Consider the following 20415-nt stretch of genomic DNA (forward strand, 5'->3'; position numbering starts at 1 on the left):
AATTTGTTCTTTATTTAAAAATAGCAAAGATAACACAGTTTGCTAACTACAAAAACTGAATTTTCACATCACAAAGGTGATTCTCACAGAGATTAAAAATTAGAATGTGTGCAGATTGTTCTTACAAAAATGTAAAGAAACTGAACAAGTGGAGGATAGATGAAGTGGTAGGTCTAAAAAGGTATGCCAAATTACATAAGAACTGAACTCAAAATCAAATGATGATTCTAAATATGAAACTTTTTGGTTTAATATTTATGTGAATCCTATTTGGATGCTTTTCTCGGCTTGAGTGAATTGTCTGACACACACTGGCTGCTGAGGACACACTTTGTATTTTGCTTGATTGAGCATGCATCAAAACGTGTTTTCCGTTTATTTTTTTGTTTGTTTTGTGCATCAAAGCAAAATCATTTACAATTTATTCATGTGAAAAGATTCATTAGATGGCATGAAGCCAAACTGGAGGATTACTTCTAGCTAAGGTACAGGCAACATACTTACCCGTTCCCATCATGTTGCTGACAGATGCCAGTTCACTGAAAGTCATATAGTTGGGCAGGATTGTCTGAACGGGCACCTCGTCAGCAGCACTGCGGATATCAGCTTCCTCACACAGGTGGCGAAAACAAGACATGGCCACCAGAACAGCTTCGGTGTCTGGGCTCCACAAGAACATGTAGAGGCACACCTCTAGCTTTGTCTGTGCCTGCCGACAGATGGGGATGCCACCACCCATGGTGGCACACTCCTGAAAATAGCAAGTAACATCCTGATTATACCCACCTTGTGGGACATCACATCATCACCCTTCCTGGTTCTAAGCCAATGAAACACATCTCGCAAGGACTAGACTGATCACTGGGGCATACACCAGAGTAATGTGCGTAAATAAATGGGGCTGCACCTTGTTTTTGAGCAAAAACTTGTTCCTGCAGATGAGAATCTCCCTCAGCCATTTCAGAACCTCTGTCCCATTAACAATTAGCTGACCGATAAGTTTGCGGCAAATTAGGAAGAGCACCTGTGAACTGAAAAGAAGAACATAAACAAGCGGTCCTGTAAATTTCAATGTTTATAACATCAACTGAGTATGTGCTGCTTTTTTTACACTATAACAACATAAAAGCACCTTTCAGAAATGCACATCTTTCCATTATTTTCCATTAATTCCATTAACAGTATCTGAAACTGTCGACTTCATATATAAATAAGTACTAAATGGTCATTTTTGAGGAAAAGTTCCAACGAACATACTGAGTCCAACCTACTTGTGTACACTCAATTTATTAGTTATACCTGCTGAACTGCTTATTAGCACAAATATCTAATCATCCAATCACATGAAAGCAACTCAATGCATTTAGGGTCATACTGTGACGGATCATCATCATATCTCATTACCTGTAATATTTTCATTTAAGCTGTCCTGACTTAATTCACCAGTTCTAAAAAGATTAAAAGGGGCTATAGAGTCCCAATCAAAAGTTTTAGACCACTTGAAAAATAGCAAAAAAATCATTTGTTGCATGGTTGGATCTGAACAAGATTCCAAGTAGAGCTTCAAAATCCAACAAGAAGAAATGGGAGTGAGACAAAGCATTTTTTGGAGCATGCAATTTATTGCAAACAAGACTTCAACTGAAACAGGCCGTTTTACAAGCTGATGAAAGGTTTAGGACCACACCTCTAAAAAACCCTGTAGACCCCCCAAATCAGAAATCAAAATTCCAAACATGAACTCGGTAATGAATAGCTCCACCGTTATTGTTGATCACTGCAAATTTTGTTGCAGGAATCCTTGATGCAAACATTTACATGAGGTAGGTGGGAACATTTCTCCAAGTGGTGAAGACGGGTGCACGAAGGGAATCTACTGTCTGGAACTGTTGTCCATTTTTGTAAACTTCCCTTGCCAGCTATCCCCAAAGGTTCTCAGTTGCATTGTAGATTGGGGGAACATGCAGGATGGTCCAAAAGAGTGATGGTATTGTCCTGGAAGAAGTCCCTTGTCCTGTGGGCATTGTGTACTGTAGTTGTTACCACACAGACCTGGGCCCTCAGTCATGAGGGATGTTCTCTGCAACATCTGGACATAGCCAGCGGCCGTTTGACGACCCTGTACCTCTTGTGCTGCCCCCTCCACTGTGGTGGGTAGAAAGCAGCTCAGGTGGGATCTGCTTGTCATGCCAGTAACATTGGAAACAATCAGGACCATCGAAGTAAAAAAATTTTCACATCAGAGAATAAAACTTTCTTCCACCTTCCAATGTCCCATGTTTGGTGCTCTCTTGCAAAGTCCAACAGGTCAGTTCTGTGGCGTTTAAGGAGACGTTTTTTGTTTTTGAAGCCCTTCAGTCTTAGATGCCATCTGCTGATTGTGGGGCTGCCTTCAGCACCAGTAACAGCCTTAATTTGGGTTGAGGATCATCCAGTGTCTTGACAGACCCTCTCGCTCAGTGCTGGTGAAATTTTTGGGGGTCTTCCACTTGACTTTTTTGTTCCATAACCATCAGGATTCATTTAAGAAATCCTAAATTACTGTTTTGCTGCGTCCCACCTCAGCAGCGATGGTGTGTTGCGAGAGACCCTGCTTATGCAGTTCAACAACCCGACCACGTTCAAAAAGGGAAAGCTTCTTTGCCTTTGCCATCAGAACCTCATGACAGTGTGACTACTGGACAGAAGATGACAATGAATCCACATTTTTGCAAAACCTTTGATCAGCTGTTTCAGTTTAAGCTTTGCACGCTCAAAAAAATGTTTTGTCTCACTCCCATTTCCTCTTGTTGCATGTTCAAGTTCGACTTGGAACCTTTTTATCATTCAACCATGCAAAATATGATTTTTTTTTGCAATTTTTCAAGTGGTCTCAAACTTTTTATTGGGACTCTACTTTGTTTTATACTCTATGCCCCAGCATAGACTAGACATAATAATGTCCAAGAAGTTCCTGGCTTCAATGTCAAAATATCTTCTAAAACATATTCAGCGGATGGATGTAATATTGTTTGTGTTATGAAATAAAAACAAATTCACTAAAAGGCAAGAAAATGAGTCACAACCCTTTGGGACATTGCTGAGTCTTGATGGGAATGATCAAATTTAAGATCTCTAGCTTCTTCATGAAAGATAAGACTGTTGTACCTAATGTCCCAAAATGTCTCTATGGGGGCATCAGGATTCCACAGCTCTATGTTCTCTGGTTGGTGCAGAACTAACAAAGCCTGGAAATCAAAAGAGCAAGAGGAAGGAGATTTTAGACTTAAGAGAAAGAACCAGGAAGAGGTAAAGATTAACAATCAAAAATAAAAAGATCAGTTCCTATCTCTATTATAATAACTTGCATAAGAAATTTACCACAATTCCAGAGACCGTGAGACTGTGTAAAATTTGAGACAAACCTCAAGAGATATCATCACTTTGGGTCAGAACTTTCAGAAAAAAGTATTTTTGAAATTGTTCTTTAGCCTTAAGCTGAATAAATAGCTTGAGCTGTGTGATCATATAAGTTCAACTAGCTCTTTCATTGTTTTTTCCTGTTTTATTTGTTTGTGTTTTCCACAGAACATATAAAACACTTTCTTAAATTGAAATAGGAGACAACAGCAATAATCAGTTGTCTCTAGTGAATTCTTGCTCCCACAGATGGATTCCACCTCTACAATCTTTGAATGGAGTTGTAGTTGGAGTCCTTGTTCTGCAGCTCAGCAAATCCCCGCAGAACAAGAGCACCACGGCCAACTACAGTCAACAACTATGAAGTTGGTGTCTGTCTAACAGCAAGACAACAGACTTTAGAGAGAGAGAGCCGAATGGTATTAGGGATAGCAAAGTCCTGCTCAGCCTACTGACTGGCTAATAGCTGGATGTTATTAGTCATGTGAACATTCACATGTGTAAAACGGAAAGGAGTTTTTTCCCTTTTATTCCTGCTTTTCATTTTAAATATCTGTAGGAAGTGCACCGAGCATTGAGCATTGGACTCTGACCTCCATGGCTTCTTGTGAGAGCTGGGTACTGTTGGTTAGCGGCACCAGCTGCACAAGGCCAGTGATGAGCTCTGCTGTGCTGCTCTGCATCTCTGGAGCTTGTTTCACTGGATTCTGATACACAACGACACAAACAAAAATATGAGCATACTTGCAAAATATTGAAGTCGAAAGATATTTTTGTACCAGTTTAAACAAAGAAAAATATCAGTTGTTTCTAGCTGATAAGACAGTCCAACATAAATGTAGAGGGACTCACATGCAACATGAGTTTGGGGTCGGCATGGATGAGTTTAACCAGAGCAAGGAGGAGGCACTTGTAACTTCGAGTGTCCAAATCTGTGGCTTTCTCTTTGAACTTAAGGCTGGTGGTTTTCTTTCCAATAAATGTTAGACTCTGTAGCAGGCAGCAGAGAGAGAGGCAGAGAGAGAGAAAAGACAATATAGCAGTAACTAGTAGCCAAGTGTAATTATATACATGTATAATTATATTGCAGAGTTGACTCTTTATTGTAATAGTACAGTTTGTCTTTTGCCATGTTTAGTTGAGGCATGCTTTCTCTGACCTTCAGACAAGTTTGTTTAAATAAGTAAAACAGTTTACAATATCCTTATGCCTTCTCACCGGAGTCATGCGTAGGGGGGCATGTGTGCCAGTGCCTTGGGTTACACGGTTGAGGGTGTCTGAGAACATGAAGCGAAGCTCTCCAGAGTGGCAGTATACTGCATCAATCTTAGGCCACCAGTCCAGGTGGGACTGAAATAAAACACAGGACAAGAGATGACAAGTAAGTCACAGAACACTTCAAACTGTTGCAGGACCACTGATGTATGAGCCTATGCAAACTTACATTGTTGATTATTCTATGTAACGAGTTGACCAGGACAAAGTGAAAGGTGGAAGGGGATGACGAGGCCAGGCAGACCTATAAGACAAAGAGGAAGCACCCCGAGATTTACAGGAAACTTCTCATGTCATGCACCTTCAAACAAAGGTTAACATGGCATACAAGAATATGAATATCACTTTTTTCCTGTCTACCTTAAAGTGCTGGTTGTTGTGAGGGTTAATGCGGAAACAGGACACAAAGCAATCCATCATGAGCTCCACATCAGCATTCTGACTGCCCGTTCCCCTCCAGAAGGGTTTGGCTGGGTTGAACAGCAGAGCCTGATGAAACACAGTCACTTGATGTCATTCACAAGCACATTTCTACAAAGACAAACTTCATCACAACGTCCTTATAGATAAATATAATAAAGGGACCAGTTACAGCAGTTACAAATACTGTTATATACAAAACGTATAATATGTATAACATATGTAATAATAATGAATGAAGTAATATCTTTCAAAGCCTTTGGATGTTCTTTAAAGTCCGATCTGCATAATGATTGTTTAAGGATTGTCCTGAAAAACAGTAAAAGCCAACTGACTTGGAGCAAAGGCTGAGAAGGGGAACTGTCCTCAGCATCGCAACAGAGATGAAAATAAGACACACACACAATGCATTAACCTGCCTACTAACACACACACAGACAGCCAATGAAGACCAGCTTACACTCGTAATCATAGTCATATAGTTCATCAGTGTGAAACACGCTTACTAACAAATACCGAGTTCATCCGTTTCAGTGCCACCAATCAGTGATCCGTCAATAAACTTGGTGGTTAATACAAGTGTAAAATGCTTGCAATATGAAGGCACTGATCTTTTATTTGGATCTTTCAAACATGCATTTCTGTTATCATGCTGTCCTGTCAACTTGCAGGGTTAAGATTTGACATGTAAACTAACCGAGTGTCATCATGTCAGGGGAACATAAAATAAAACACCAGTGAACAGAATGTTGCAGATGGTTAAATGTGACTCAGATCCACCGCTGTATGCATGTGAGTGGAGACTCAAACAAACTGCTGTTATTCCTGCTTCTGATGAACTGGTATAAAAACTGCAGGTAGTACATCTATGCCTACATAAGCCTTTTTTTGTGGCTGCCGTCAGCAGCAGTCGGGGTATGCAATTTGTATTCTATGTGTTGGTATGAAAACAAGATGTTTATTTGTGACAGATCTGTCGAGTTTATGTTAGTCATGTGCAATACAGAATGTGTTGACATTTTGTAAAGGTTAAATTAAGAACTGTAAAAGGTCAAATTGTGAATGTCTTTTTCATGTTGAATAACATGCTTTATTGTTTATTCTCTATGAAAATTGATTATTTTATGTTGTTTTGTACAGTTCTCAACGCATCATTGGTGGCACCTGTGTCCACTAAATGCCAGAAGAAATCAAGAATGCCATGTGTCCGTTATTCAGCTTGGAGGGAGTTACAGTGAGAACTCAGTACGCTCGACATGAGGCGAGGAGACGAGGCGCTGTGCCTGCTGTCCACTGAGCAGCAAAGAAATCTGAAGATTCATCACACTCTAAAATCAGACAGATAAGACTGTGCATACGCCAGTAACCTGAGCAGCAAGTAGTTTGAACTTTTACATGGATGCTCAGACAAGTGACACGTTTAAAACAAGTTAAATATTAGGAAGAGGATCAACTTTGTTAAATACTTTGAAGGGCAACCGCAAGAACTAAAACTTGAAGTAATCTGGTGCTCTGCACATTTTTTCTAAGATCAAGGTTTTGTCCATTTAAGATTTTGATAGGTGAAGTCATTTTACATATTTATGTTATTTGGATGCTAGAAGTGTTAAAGTCTCACAACAAAAATACAGAGTGGATAAATTACATTTATTAGAAACAGGAAAGATTAACTAATTCTTCTAGACATCGACTCAAAGCTGTATGAGAGCAAATAGATGCGACTAGTCTCATGACTTGGCAAAACATAATCGCTTAAACTCTACGCGCGAATCTGATATTTTTGGAGGGTTTTCCTTTGTATTATTACTGATATTTTTCGCTGAGAATGTCTGATTAAAAATAACCAAATAGACTGAAATGTGATGGAAAATATGTACTTTACCTCATCAAACCACTATGTACTATTGATATGTAATTATAACTTTATTGTACAAAGAAGGAGTGAATGAAGACAGGAAAACAACTGACTGTAAACTTTGCTCAAGGGCATGACACACTTCATTATCTAGCTGGTGCCTACATGATGGTGAGAATTTCCCTCCCAACCACTGAATAGACAAAGACTGTATCCAGACAATGGCTATAAAGAAGCTGCTATAATTTTGCCTTTTGGTCAATGCTGGTACAAATTCTGTATATTGATCCTTTTGCAAAGTTTTGAACTTTCTTTCAATAAATCTCAGAAAATCAGTTTGGTTTCGATGCTCAAACTATTTTTCCCAAAATATGTACACCCATTTAGAAACATATTTGAGTGATAACTTATGTCCAATATGTAGGCACGATGTGTGCGTTCATCTTTGATGTGTAAAGATTCATTACTATTCGCTATGTAATAATAAACAGTATTAACACAACCTAAGATTGAACAAACAGGATGAATGCTTTTCAGAAAGTGGTCAGACCTTGAGATCCATGACAATGGACTGGACCAGGAGGAAAATGGTGGAATGATCTTCCCAGTTGATGTAAGTAGAGGCTTTACAAAGTTTGACACAGGCAATGGCAGCACTCTCCATCAGCTGTTTGCTTCCACCTTGCCCTGCTAAAGCTTTCCGTAAACTGTCCAGAAAAAGTTTCTGCAGATACAAAATGACAGAAAAGTGTGTGTGTAATTAAAATGTGACTGGAATCAAACTCTGTTTTATCTCTGTGTGTTCTTCTGTCACACCTTGTTAGCCTTGCTTTCTTCCACTGTGTCTTTGGAGATTGTGTGTGTAATCTCTGGACAGAGTATGAGGAGGATTATCTGCAGTGGCCACACTGCTGCCTTCCTCTTGGTACTCTCTGCAAAACTGTCCACCAGGTCAAACAACTTCTCTGCAGCTTCTGTACAAAGACATAAATACACACATTTAATGCCAGGAACATTGCCAGTCAATTTTTTTTAAGCCACTATCATGTATGTTAAATTTGAAATAAAACATGTACAGCTGACAATATTTTTCATTACTTATATATTCTAGAGCAGCGGTCTCCAACCTTTTTTGCGCCACGGACCAGTTTATGCCCGACAATATTTTCATGGACCGGCCTTTAAGGTGTCGATGATTAATTACAACAAAATAAAACTAGTACCGGTACCGAAAAAAAGAAAATTTATTCATAACACACGTGAAAAGACCCAGGAAAACAGAGTTAACGATAAAAACGATAACAAAATAACGCTGAAAACCGATAAAAACCCTGAAAACTATACATTTCACACCTGAGCCTCAACTCTCGCGGCCCGGTACCAAACGACTCACGGACCGGGACCGGTCCGAGGCCCGGGGGTTGGGGACCGCTGATGTAGAACATTAGAAAAACATCTAGAAAATTAAAAGAATCTTTTGATGGCTATTGAACTACTCTTCAACTACTTCTACTACTTACAAAGGGACCTGTCATCTTTTACTGTTGTTACTGTTTCCATTCAACCATCAGCTGAACCAGCAGTAGTAGTGATGTCACTTGTAGAATGCCATTCAAAAACTTTTATTGTTCTTACTGATTATTTTAAACATATATCGCTGGAGAGAATAGACCATTTCTACAGTACATCAAATGTGCCATCAGTATATTCAAACACTGCCAATGCATACAGTACCACTGCACACGCTCTGTACCACTTACTAAGCAGGCATGGAAGCTTTTTCTCTAACAGACTAAATCAGCTCAGCTGCTACAAGATAGCTGTTTGATATTGTCTGTGTGTGTGTTTCATTATTACTATTACTAAAAACAGTTGTAATAATACACAATCATATCAACCGTTCTAACAAAATAACTTCCCAGATATGGGGGTAATTATTTCTTCTCCATCATCTTATATATTAATATTATATTTAACTCTTTTCATACCTGCCATATCTGACTGTGGTCGCTGGTACAGCATGGTGAACTCATCTGGGTAACACTCCACCCAGTTCCAAAATGCCTGAAAAAAAGAAAAAGACGTGTCACATTTGCATTATTCACTGATATCATGCTTAAAATTATTTTGCACTTTTACAAAGAGAAAAAATTACCTTCTCTAAACTGCTGATGACTGCAAGCTGGGCAGGCTTCTTTAGAGCTCTGAACTTCATTACAGTTTCTAAGAGAAGAAAGCCAAACAGAATTTTTTCTTTAACATCTCTATTTCATAATTTCTCAATAAAAAACTAATTTTATTCTTCTAATAATTCCGTAGTCTGTTTACAAATAGTATAGCCCCAAATGTAAACCTGTAAGTGCATTAGAAACGAACCTTGTAACAGCCTCTTCAGCTTAGAGCAGTCCACATTGATGTACTGCATGAGCTCTATGTCATGAACATCAACGTTATCCTCTGAGCAGACGGTCAGCTCTTGAAGCCTGAAAAGACAAGGAGTGAATTCTGCTGTTCAGCAGTTACAAACAACAAGGCATAAAGAAAAGAGAGCTTAAAACATTAATCTGGAAATCAGAGGTACTCTCTGCTGACCAAATAACTGAATATTCATTATTCATACTACAGCATAACCCTATAATATTATAGGAATGGACCCTATGCCAGTAAAACTCAATTTGATATAATAATCATATTAAAAAAGAACTATAAAAATGTCATGAGTTATCAACTATATTCAGCAAATGTGTGATACATGACACATATCCCATAATTTGTAAATGCTCCACGTCTTGAAATAAATCAAGACTCGGATAAATCCAGACTAGTTTACCCTGCCCAGGATAAGGTTACCAGCCCCCCACCCTGAACCCACGTCTTAGGAGGGCGCTTGAAGGAGAGACCTGGTGGCCGGGCCCAAGTCTCAGGAGGAAACATCAAGAGCAGACCCTGAAGAGTCAAAGACGGAGGTCCTGCCAATCTGAATCTTGGCTAAAGTATAGTTCAAGGACCTCCACAACCCCACTGACACATCTTCCATAGAGGAAGCAGAGTTAAGAACGAGGCGGACAATTGACTTGGGGGTAAGGTTATTGAGGTAGTTGAACAATTCTCTGGTGGCAGGACCTCTAGAGTGGATGAGATTCACCCCAAGTTTCTCGAAGCCACGGTTGTCTTGGCTGACACACCTCTGCAGCTGCACCCCTGGATAGGCATTCAGTCCGATCTTTAAGATGGGGATGGGGGTGTGTGTTCCAAATATAGAGGGATAACACTCCTCAGCTTTTGGGCAGACCTATGGCAGGGTACTGGAAACGAGAGTTCATCCATTTATTGAACCTGGGATTCAGGAGGGACAATGAGGTTTCTGTCCTGGTGGTGGAACGCTAGATCAGCTCTTTATCCTCACAAGGATATTCAAGGGGGTGTGGAAGATTGAACGCAACCAGTCTACATGTGTTTTGTGGAGTTGGAGAAAGCATTCAACTGCAACCTTCGGGGTATCCTATGGGGGGTGTTTTGGGAATATGAGGGATAGCCATAGCCAGGTGATAAAAGGCCTCAGAATTTAATCTTTGCTTTTTGCAGATGATGTAGTTCTGTTGGTTTCATGTGCTCCAGTTTGGACTGGAGCGGTTCACAGCAAAGTTTGTAACAGTAGGAATGATATCTAGCACCTCCAAATTTGAGGCCATGGTCCTATGCCACTAAATGGTAGTGTGTCGACTCCACAGGATGAAATAAGATGCACCTGAGATCAATTTTGAATGTCATGGCAAGGGCTGTGATTAGTTATGCACAAGTTAGATTTTTGTTTTTTATTTTTAATACTTGTGCAAGAATTTCAAGCAAACATTTTTCACGTTGTTATCATGGAGTACTGTGCATAAAATTGGGAGGTGAAAAATGACTTTATTCCATTTTGGAGAAAGTTTTTAACATGACATGAATGTGCAACAAGTGCTTTGAATACTTTCTGAATAAAGTATGCATGCACTACATTAAACCATTAGAAAGACAAAAGACACAGCAGAGAAAGCTTTCAACTCACTAAACTTTCAATCTGGTTCCAACCAAACACCAAGACACACTTAGATGATGCCCTTATGTGTACTGACTTAGAAATCATCTTAATAAATAATGAAAGTCACAGACCTCCACTGCACTATAATCCAGTACATCTTGACTTGAGAACATATACCAATAGGTCTGTATATAGTGTAAGTTTGCTTAGCCAAGGAGACTCACGAGTAAGTTTTTTCTGAGGTACCAGCCAGAAAAAAAAATGGATTCAGTTTAAAATGCTAACCACACAAAGGATGTTTGTACATTTAAGACAACACCCTAAACAGTGAATGAAAACAAACCCAATGCAATTTCCTATACACCAAGAAATATGTTCAACACTCACCCACAAAAACAATACAAAATGCCATTAACCAGTAAATTCATTCCACAAGGAGTCCATAACATCAGTAATAAGGAGTTGCTTGAGTTCACTCACAAAAGTGAAGACAAAAAACCAGAGTGGATTCCATATTAGATCTTCAGTTCATTCTTTGTTACTAAAAAAAGTTGCACAATCAAAACTCTACCTCAGGTTCTCCAATCCCCATGAAGCAAAACAAGGAAATGAGCCCAGCACATTCAATCAAAGTATCCTGAAGCTTTCATTCGTTTACTGTATTTCACACCCAAATAAGCTGCCACTGAGACCAACTAGGTTTAAACAGCTGGTCTGACTTACTGCACCAGAGTCAGTCTGGGTCATACTTCTGGCGATTCAGCATTTTATTTCAGTGGAGTGGCCCAAAAGAAGGCTAGCCCTACCGTGGATTTACTGGATATCGTGGATAAATGATGCAGAGTTTCAGCTGGAGGTTAATCTGACTGCTTCCTTTCTGGCGTCTTCCATCGCGAGTCCTGGCCCATAAAAAAGGAACATCTGTGTACAGTATAGTATACAGGAATATCTGTGTATGGCCTGGTAGTCCACAAGTCAAACTGGGACATTCCCCCTAGCGCGGCTGAGCATGACCAAGCTAAGATCATGTGTGACTTAAGAGATACAGACAGACAAACTGGTGACGGCTAACCATCGGGACATGGTAGTGGTGGACAAGCAGAAGAAGACGGCTGTAGCGACAGATAGCGACATTAGAGGAAAGGAAAACAAATAGCTCAAGAAATACCAAGGGCTGACAGAAGAGCTCAGAGAGAATTTTGGTCTCATCTGATCACACTATGTTCTCTCAGTATTTCACAAGCTTGTCTAAATGTTGTTCAAGAAAATTCTAAATGCGCTTCAACATTCTTTTTCTACAGCAATGGAGTCTTGCGTGGTGAGTGTGCATACAGGCCCTAGCGGTTGAGTGCATTACTTATTGTGTTCTTTGAGTGAGTAGGTTTGATATCTGTGTAACCAACTGTATCAAATATTTTCCTGTTAGATACTCCCTGCAACATTCTGCATACCCTTCTGTTTGTTGCTTGGTTTGTGGAGGCACTGATTTTTCTGGCTTATACCAAGCCAATATATATTACTTGTAGATGATTTATTTATCGACCGTCTTTCATAAAACATGGTTCTGATTGCATATTATTACTGTGTGTCGTGGTCATGTGGCTTTTGACAGGTGACATAAGATGGCACCGCTCTGTATTTCATTGTACAATGAAGAGTACATGTGCTCAAAACATGATACACTAGATGGAATAAGTAAGGAAATTTGAGGTTGAAAAGAACAAAGTTAATTCTTTTCCATGTTCATGTTTTTTTGGCCCTGGAGGAAGTGCGTGGCTTTTTTCCCCCCTGTTGTTGTCTTAGATTTATTTACCTTTAATTAAACCTCTCTGATAAGGATGAATAACAAATGGTATGATTTTATATAGTTCAGATGCAAAAGCTAAGAACTCAATAATTAGATTGCTGGGTGGGTTTAGTTTCACAAGCAGTGTGATGAAAGCTTGATTTATACTTGGTGGGATTCTCTAGGTGGTTTTAAAATCTAAAATTATTGTAATAAAATAAATAGCACTGTAGGTTCTATAACTTTCTGTAGTCCCGAATGGATGTCTACATGTTGAAAACAACAAGCACGATAAGTCCGGTTTTACGATAAAATCTAAATTTGGTATGACTACCTTTGTACTTCAATACAGCAAGAACAGCCTGAACTCTCTTGTTATTTATTTCTTTATTTATTTAGTCTTTAGGAATAGTTCCACAGGCTTTTTGAAGGATGTTACAAAGCTCTTCTTTGGGGTTTGGGCTTTGGCGAGGCCAAACACTGATAGTTTTCCACTGTGCAATAATAGAGAGGCAAAAATAATTAATGGACCTAAATATAGCCTAGAGACTTACTGGACAAGATTCCCCAAAAAATTCTTTATTGTTGGCACGTTTATTGCCTGAAGCCCCAAGTCAGGGGATTACTAAGGATAATAATACAGGGTGCATTAAAAAGAATCATCTGGTTTCAAAGGCTTTATATTTTAAAGTAGTTCGCCTTGTAATCGGAAGGTTGCCGGTTCGAGCCCCGGCTCGGACAGTCTCAGTCGTTGTGTCCTTGGGCAAGACACTTCACCTGTTGCCTACTGGTGGTGGTCAGAGGGCCGGTGGCGCCAGTGTCCGGCAGCCTCGCCTCTGTCAGTGCCATCACCAGTGTGTGAATGGGTGGATGACTGGTTGTGTAAAGCGCTTTGGGGTCCTTAGGGACTAGTAAAGCGCTATACAAATGCAGGCCATTTACCAATGTCCACAAGTGCTCAATGTGTCCCTCTCTGGACCCATGCTATACAGTGGGGCAAAAAAGTATTTAGTCAGCCACCGATTGTGCAAGTTCCCCCACCTCCCACTTAAAATGATGACAGAGGTCAGTAATTTGCACCAGAGGTACACTTCAACTGTGAGAGACAGAATGTGAAAAAAAAAATCCATCCACATGGTAGGATTTGTAAAGAATTTATTCGTAAATCAGGGTGGAAAATAAGTATTTGGTCAATAACAAAAATACAACTCAATACTTTGTAACATAACCTTTGTTGGCAATAACAGAGGTCAAACGTTTACTATAGGTCTTTACCAGGTTTGCACACACAGTAGCTGGTATTTTGGCCCATTCCTCCATGCAGATCTTCTCGAGAGCAGTGATGTTTTGGGGCTGTCGCCGAGCAACACGGACTTTCAACTCCCGCCACAGATTTTCTATGGGGTTGAGGTCTGGAGACTGGCTAGGCCACTCCAGGACTTTCAAATGCTTCTTACGGAGCCACTCCTTTGTTGCCCGGGCGGTGTGTTTTGGATCATTGTCATGTTGGAAGACCCAGCCTCGTTTCATCTTCAAAGTTCTCACTGATGGAAGGAGGTTTTGGCTCAAAATCTCACGATACATGGCCCCATTCATTCTGTCCTTAACACGGATCAGTCGTCCTGTCCCCTTGGCAGAAAAACAGCCCCATAGCATGATGTTTCCACCCCCATGCTTCACAGTAGGTATGGTGTTCTTGGGATGCAACTCAGTATTCTTCTTCCTCCAAACACGACGAGTTGAGTTTATACCAACAAGTTCTACTTTGGTTTCATCTGACCACATGACATTCTCCCAATCCTCTGCTGTATCATCCATGTGCTCTCTGGCAAACTTCAGACGGGCCTGGACATGCACTGGCTTCAGCAGCGGAACAGTTCTGGCACTGCGGGATTTGATTCCCTGCCGTTGTAGTGTGTTACTGATGGTGACCTTTGTTACTTTGGTCCCAGCTCTCTGCAGGTCATTCACCAGGTCCCCCCATGTGGTTCTGGGATCTTTGCTCACCGTTCTCATGATCATTTTGACCCCACGGGATGAGATCTTGCGTGGAGCCCCAGATCGAGGGAGATTATCGGTGGTCTTGTATGTCTTCCATTTTCTGATGATTGCTCCCACAGTTGATTTTTTCACACCAAGCTGCTTGCCTATTGTAGATTCACTCTTCCCAGTCTGGTGCAGGTCTACAATACTTTTCCTGGTGTCCTTCGAAAGCTCTTTGGTCTTGGCCATGGCGGAGTTTGGAGTCTGACTGTTTGAGGCTGTGGACAGGTGTCTTTTATACAGATGATGAGTTCAAACAGGTGCCATTCATACAGGTAACGAGTGGGGGACAGAAAAGCTTCTTACAGGAGACGTTACAGGTCTGTGAGAGCCAGAGATTTTCCTTGTTTGAGGTGACCAAATACTTATTTTCCACCCTGATTTACGAATAAATTCTTTACAAATCCTACCATGTGAATTCATGGATTTTTTTTTCACATTCTGTCTCTCACAGTTGAAGTGTACCTCTGGTGCAAATTACTGACCTCTGTCATCATTTTAAGTGGGGGAACTTGCACAATCGGTGGCTGACTAAATACTTTTTTGCCCCACTGTATGTTTAAAGTATTTGTTGAGTCAAGTCAGAGAAGAGCCAAGGGCTCAGAGATGAGCTTGAGAAGATGTGGAGGGTGAAGTTAACAGTGGTCACATTAGTAATCGGAGCCCTAGGTGTCCGTCCCTGGTACTTCATTTACATCATCTACTAAATCTTCCAAGTGTACTTCACGTAGTCTTGGTAACCGGCTACAGAGGATCCAGGTTTCAAGCTTCGCCATGATCTTATCTTTTAGTTCAGTTCTTCAATCGCCCCCTACAGCTGTAGCATGAGTGTTGTACCTTGTGAATCTCTAGCCATGAGAGCAATCCTTTCTTCCGAATGTTAGAAAACAGAGCTACTAGTTGTTTCGCCGTTAATGTGGATGCTGGGTATCGAAGACTCCATAAGGCCCTCATCCTATTCATGTAACCCCTTCCGCAGGGGTTACTTGCATAGTAGCATTCAAATAGCGCTCTATTTTCGTCACTTGCCTACCGATGCCGTCTGGTTCCAGTAGCCCACTTCTAATCAGCATGCCCTGGTTCCTCGACACCTGATGCGGACCTTGTTAATCCAGGCGACTTCCGAGCCGGTATGGCTTCACATTTATCTCTGTCACTCATGTCTGCGGTAGGCTTGGTTAGCATGAGGGGTCTAGCCGTGTGTGTGTGTGTGTGTGTGTGCGTGTGCGTGTGTGTGTGTAGACACATTTTGCAATGACGCTTAAAACTGATCTCAGGTGCATTGTTTTCATTGATCATCTGTCAGATGCAATCAGATCAGATCATCTGCAACTTGATTGCAATCCACCTGGCATAAAGGTATAAATTCAGGCAACTGGACTTGGATTTAGAAAGACACGCCTGTGTATATAAAGTTCCCATTGATGACAGTGTATGTGAGAGCACTAGCCAATCCATGATGTCAATCCATCCAATCCATGTCAAGCCTTCCAATCCATGATTATTCTGTTATGCAATATTATTTTTAATATGTCTACAAGAATTTCAAGGAATCTTTTTCACTTTGTCACAGGGCATTGTGTGTAAAATTTTGGAGAAAGTGCTGTGAATACTTGCACCGTATATATTGCTTAATTTTTTTATTAGACCTTCAAACAGTTTAGAAATCTGTCAAAGACACATTTGAAACTAATAATTATCTAATTCACTTAACTAAATTCACCCTTTTTTAAAAAATAAAAATAAAAATTTAAGTAGGCACATTGGACTTCTTTGAGAAGTTAGAAATTCATTCAATTCATTAAAAGATTTGATATATTTTTTTCAACCTCAAACCCTCTAGGCCACTGGTCTATTTCTTTTCATTTTATATATTTACACAACAAATGACAGACTTAGGTGAATGTGCTACCTGGTCGAAATGCGGCTAAAAACAGCGCTGAAGTTGTTGGAGCTCAGAGAGAAGAGGACAGCCGAAGCTGAGGCTCGTAGCTCAGCAGCATGCTGGTGCTGGTGCCCCTCACGATACGTGTGAATGAAATGGCAGATCTCTGGCAGCAGCTGTTTGACCAGCATAGTTTCATCCAGACGCAAGCAGTCCTTAGATTGCTGAGAAGGGAAAACAAAGAGGAGGGCAATCAACAAAAGGGCTACATGATGTTTCAATGATGTGAAATGGCATTTTGATTGGGAAGCTATTTGAAATTACAAACACAGCCCTAGCACAAACTACTGAGAAGTACCAGGCTTCAGTCATTTTTGTGAAAGCCAAAGGTAAACCAATCCCAGGGTCATGGGGAGCAAGATTCATGAAAGAGAAGTGTACTTAGGGGTTTGTGTCTGCATGAGGGGAAACAGCAACAGAGACACTGAATAATTTCTGAGTTACACTACATAATAGTAGTAGAAATGGTAGTGATGGTGAAGCCTAAATTTGACGGACAACAACTTGCCACTATACCCCAGATATTCAATGTGTCTGTTACAGTTTCTACTCACACAAAGTCAAATCAAATCTTTGATGTTCTTGCACTATATACTATTACAACTAGAGCTGGGCGATATGAGATTTTTTCATATCACGATATGTTTTTTTCATTTCAGGCGATAACGATATCTATCACGATATAAGCCAAATAACTATATTTGTAAGATTTAAATGTGCCGTTGCTCACAAGTAAAATGTGAAATAATCAGCAGCTTGTTTTTATTTAAATATTTATTTCCCATAATAAGTTCAACAGGGTAGATGTACTTAAGGAACATGAGACTTTTTCAGATAAATAAAGGCAAATATTGCAAACTACACAAAAGGCAGCCGCTAAAGCATTTAAGTTTCAAAATAGAACAAATGAAACAGACGACTAAATTGTCAATTCCACTTAGAAACAAAGTATTAATTCTAAAAATAAATCTTAGTTTGTTTTACAGAAGAACAGACAAAACTGACTAACTTTTGTCAATATCAAATAAACTGAGAACTAAAAGGAAATTCTCAATCTCTCCTTGTTGTATAGCTTAGCTTTTCAAACAGTTTTAACAGTTACTTTAGTCTGACAAAAGCCGAATGACGAATTAGCGCTTCCAGTCAGAGACTGAGGCTACGTCCACGCATACACGGGTATTTTTGAAAACGGAGATTTTCCGTTTTCGTTTTAAAAAATAATCCCGTCCACACATAAAGGCAGAAATGAAGGAAAACGCTGCTATGAACATGCCAAAGCAGCAGGTGGCGCTAGATTCCTAACCGTGCCGAAATGTTGGCCAATCAGAAGTCTAGAAGCCTCGGTGGGAAAAAGTAAACAAAGCTGGGGCATAGAAGCAGAACAGAGTCGTATGTGTGGACGGACAGTAACTGTGTGTATATGTAAGCATTTAAACACTGCAGAGAGTAGAATTAACAGTATTGTAGAAATTCATTTCACCGAAACAATAACGTGGCGCACAGTGTGACGCATGCACCAGTTTATTGTATTTCCAGACTTGCTTTCGGCACAATTTACAGTGCACGCTACTCTATTTTTTGTCAGACTTGAAATAGCCGAAATACCTTCACACTACGGAACTTCTATGGCTCTTCCGTTCGACAATCTCTCCGGCATTGGAACCATCATCTGTTTTCTCTTCGGTCACGCTCGGTTGATTTTTCTAGTCGGCACACTCATTTCCTCCATTACGCGCTGGCTCCATTACCCACTGGCTGCTTCCCAAACAAACACACGTGCGGCTTGGCACTTGTGCTGTACGTAACAAGTCACGCGACGCGACGTGACGCTGCGGCTGTGATTGGTTCGGCTCTGCGCTACTTAATTTGGAATGGCTGACCTTTTTTTTTTTTTTTTTTTGAGGACAAGAGCGGCTAGGTCTATCGCGATAGCTTAATTTCTCTATCGAGTAAAAGTTATATCGCGATACATATCGTTATCGTTCTATCGCCCAGCTCTAATTACAACCATTTGCCCCCTTCCTGATTTCTTAGTTTGTCATATATTTCTCACATGTTTCAGGTCATCAAACAAAGTCTAATACTAGATAAAGATAAGCCAAGTAAATACAAAAAGCTCCTAAAGGATTTAATTTATTAAGGCAAAAAAAGTGCCCCAAACCTACATGGCCCTCGAATGTTGGCACTCTTAGCACCAAGAACTCCTAAAGAAATTGGTTGAAAAGTTTGACCCAATGTCTTGGTGTCATTGTGCTTCAGAGGGGTTTGTAGTTAACAACCTATGGTCTAGATTTAACACATAAGCACAAATCTCCTGTTAGATGGTAAGAAATTGATTTTCCTGTACTGACAAAGTCTGTAACTAGACTTATTACTCGAGCTTCTCCTTTGTTCTACAGCCAAATATTGCCGCAAGAGTCTAACAAGTGAATAGAGTATTCCAGTGATACAAAGTTATCCAGTGAACATCTTGACTTAAACAAACTAAACACATATTGCATTGGGGTGTAGTGGTTACAATATATTAAAATATATTAAAAGAACAACATTCATCTCTGAGATGAAGCCTAGTAGAGTAGAAGAAGTTATAAAATGATATTGAATGGAAGTGAATGTACTTCAAATTTTTACTGAAGCACAGTATATATCAACTGAGTTAACTTCTACCAATTCCACCGGTAATTTTAATAAAATATATTTAATGTGTTAAAATGAATGTAAGCTCTATTATATCTATATTATACAGTCAAAGTGAAATAAAGCAAGTCTCATGAACTACATTATCTACATTTTGCTGAACAAAGCTGCTGGTGTCACGGCTGCTATGCAGCAGGAGTGGCACTTCATAGGTTAGACTGTCTCATTTAATTGGCCCTCAAGATCACAAGCGTTACACTGTATTATAGTGCCATCTACTGACAAATTACGGAAAGAAAATTTCACTGTCAAGTCAATGTTGCCTTAGTTAGATATGGTCTTCAATAAGATGAGGTCACTTAGACATAACTAAGTTTGCTCAAGTGAATTTTTTTTCCCTGACAGAACAAAACCATATTGTGAGAGGGTAAAGCTCACCCCAGCCAGGCACTTCTTCAGGGTATCTAGAATGATGAGCTGAGAGAGGTAGAGGTTCTTCTCAGATGCTTCTCCAAATATCCGCTGTGAAGACAGGCACAGACATAACATCACTGAATTAGATCTTAAATCTTAGGGTGTTTTCATACCTATGCTTTTTAGTCTGCTTAAATCAAATTTTCATTCTTTTTTCTGCTGTTGTGAACTTAATTTTCGCAGATGTGAACACAGTAAATTCACTTAGGCGTAAGGCAAAAACAACCACACTGGGACCCTTTGGGGTGATCTCAGTCCAGTTCTGAACTCCAGAGTAATTACTTTATGGTGGTACGCCATAAAGTAATTACTCTAATGCAGACTTCTCCCACAACTCCACCCCGTGCTTCCTGCAGAAGTTCTGACAACTCTGCAATATTAGGCCTCATCACTGATGGGGACAACAGGGAGTACAGAGAACTGACCCAAGATTTTGTGGACTGGTGCCAGCAGAAATACCTCCAGATCAACACTAGAAAAACCAAGGAGCTGGTGGTAGACTTCCACAGGCACAGGTTGGGAGATTCTGACAGCACTGAGCAGCTCCTTCAGTGGCAGGC

The 20415-nt window shown here is 40.2% G+C and overlaps 1 protein-coding gene across 4 annotated transcripts in view; it reads right to left on the reverse strand.

Annotated features, from left to right (window-relative positions):
- The window catches only part of nf1a (neurofibromin 1a), a 134757-nt gene that overhangs the window by 94010 nt on the left and 20332 nt on the right, over positions 1–20415 (reverse strand). For all 4 annotated transcript variants that reach the window (XM_085380819.1, XM_085380818.1, XM_085380820.1 and 1 more), the window contains exons 3-17: positions 19820–19903; positions 16712–16908; positions 9326–9432; positions 9105–9172; positions 8938–9013; positions 7766–7923; positions 7500–7673; positions 5035–5163; positions 4844–4918; positions 4618–4749; positions 4252–4389; positions 3993–4106; positions 3148–3227; positions 908–1031; positions 505–751 (exon numbers count right to left, since the gene is read on the reverse strand). In XM_085380819.1, coding sequence (XP_085236945.1) covers positions 505–751; positions 908–1031; positions 3148–3227; positions 3993–4106; positions 4252–4389; positions 4618–4749; positions 4844–4918; positions 5035–5163; positions 7500–7673; positions 7766–7923; positions 8938–9013; positions 9105–9172; positions 9326–9432; positions 16712–16908; positions 19820–19903 — 1903 coding nt within the window. The remainder of the gene's footprint in view (positions 1–504; positions 752–907; positions 1032–3147; positions 3228–3992; positions 4107–4251; positions 4390–4617; positions 4750–4843; positions 4919–5034; positions 5164–7499; positions 7674–7765; positions 7924–8937; positions 9014–9104; positions 9173–9325; positions 9433–16711; positions 16909–19819; positions 19904–20415) is intronic.

The sequence above is a fragment of the Rhamphochromis longiceps genome, linkage group LG14, assembly GCF_057381845.1.
Source record: "Rhamphochromis longiceps isolate RC_006_pf linkage group LG14, R_longiceps_female_GT1.1, whole genome shotgun sequence".
NCBI classification, from domain to species: Eukaryota; Metazoa; Chordata; class Actinopteri; order Cichliformes; family Cichlidae; genus Rhamphochromis; species Rhamphochromis longiceps.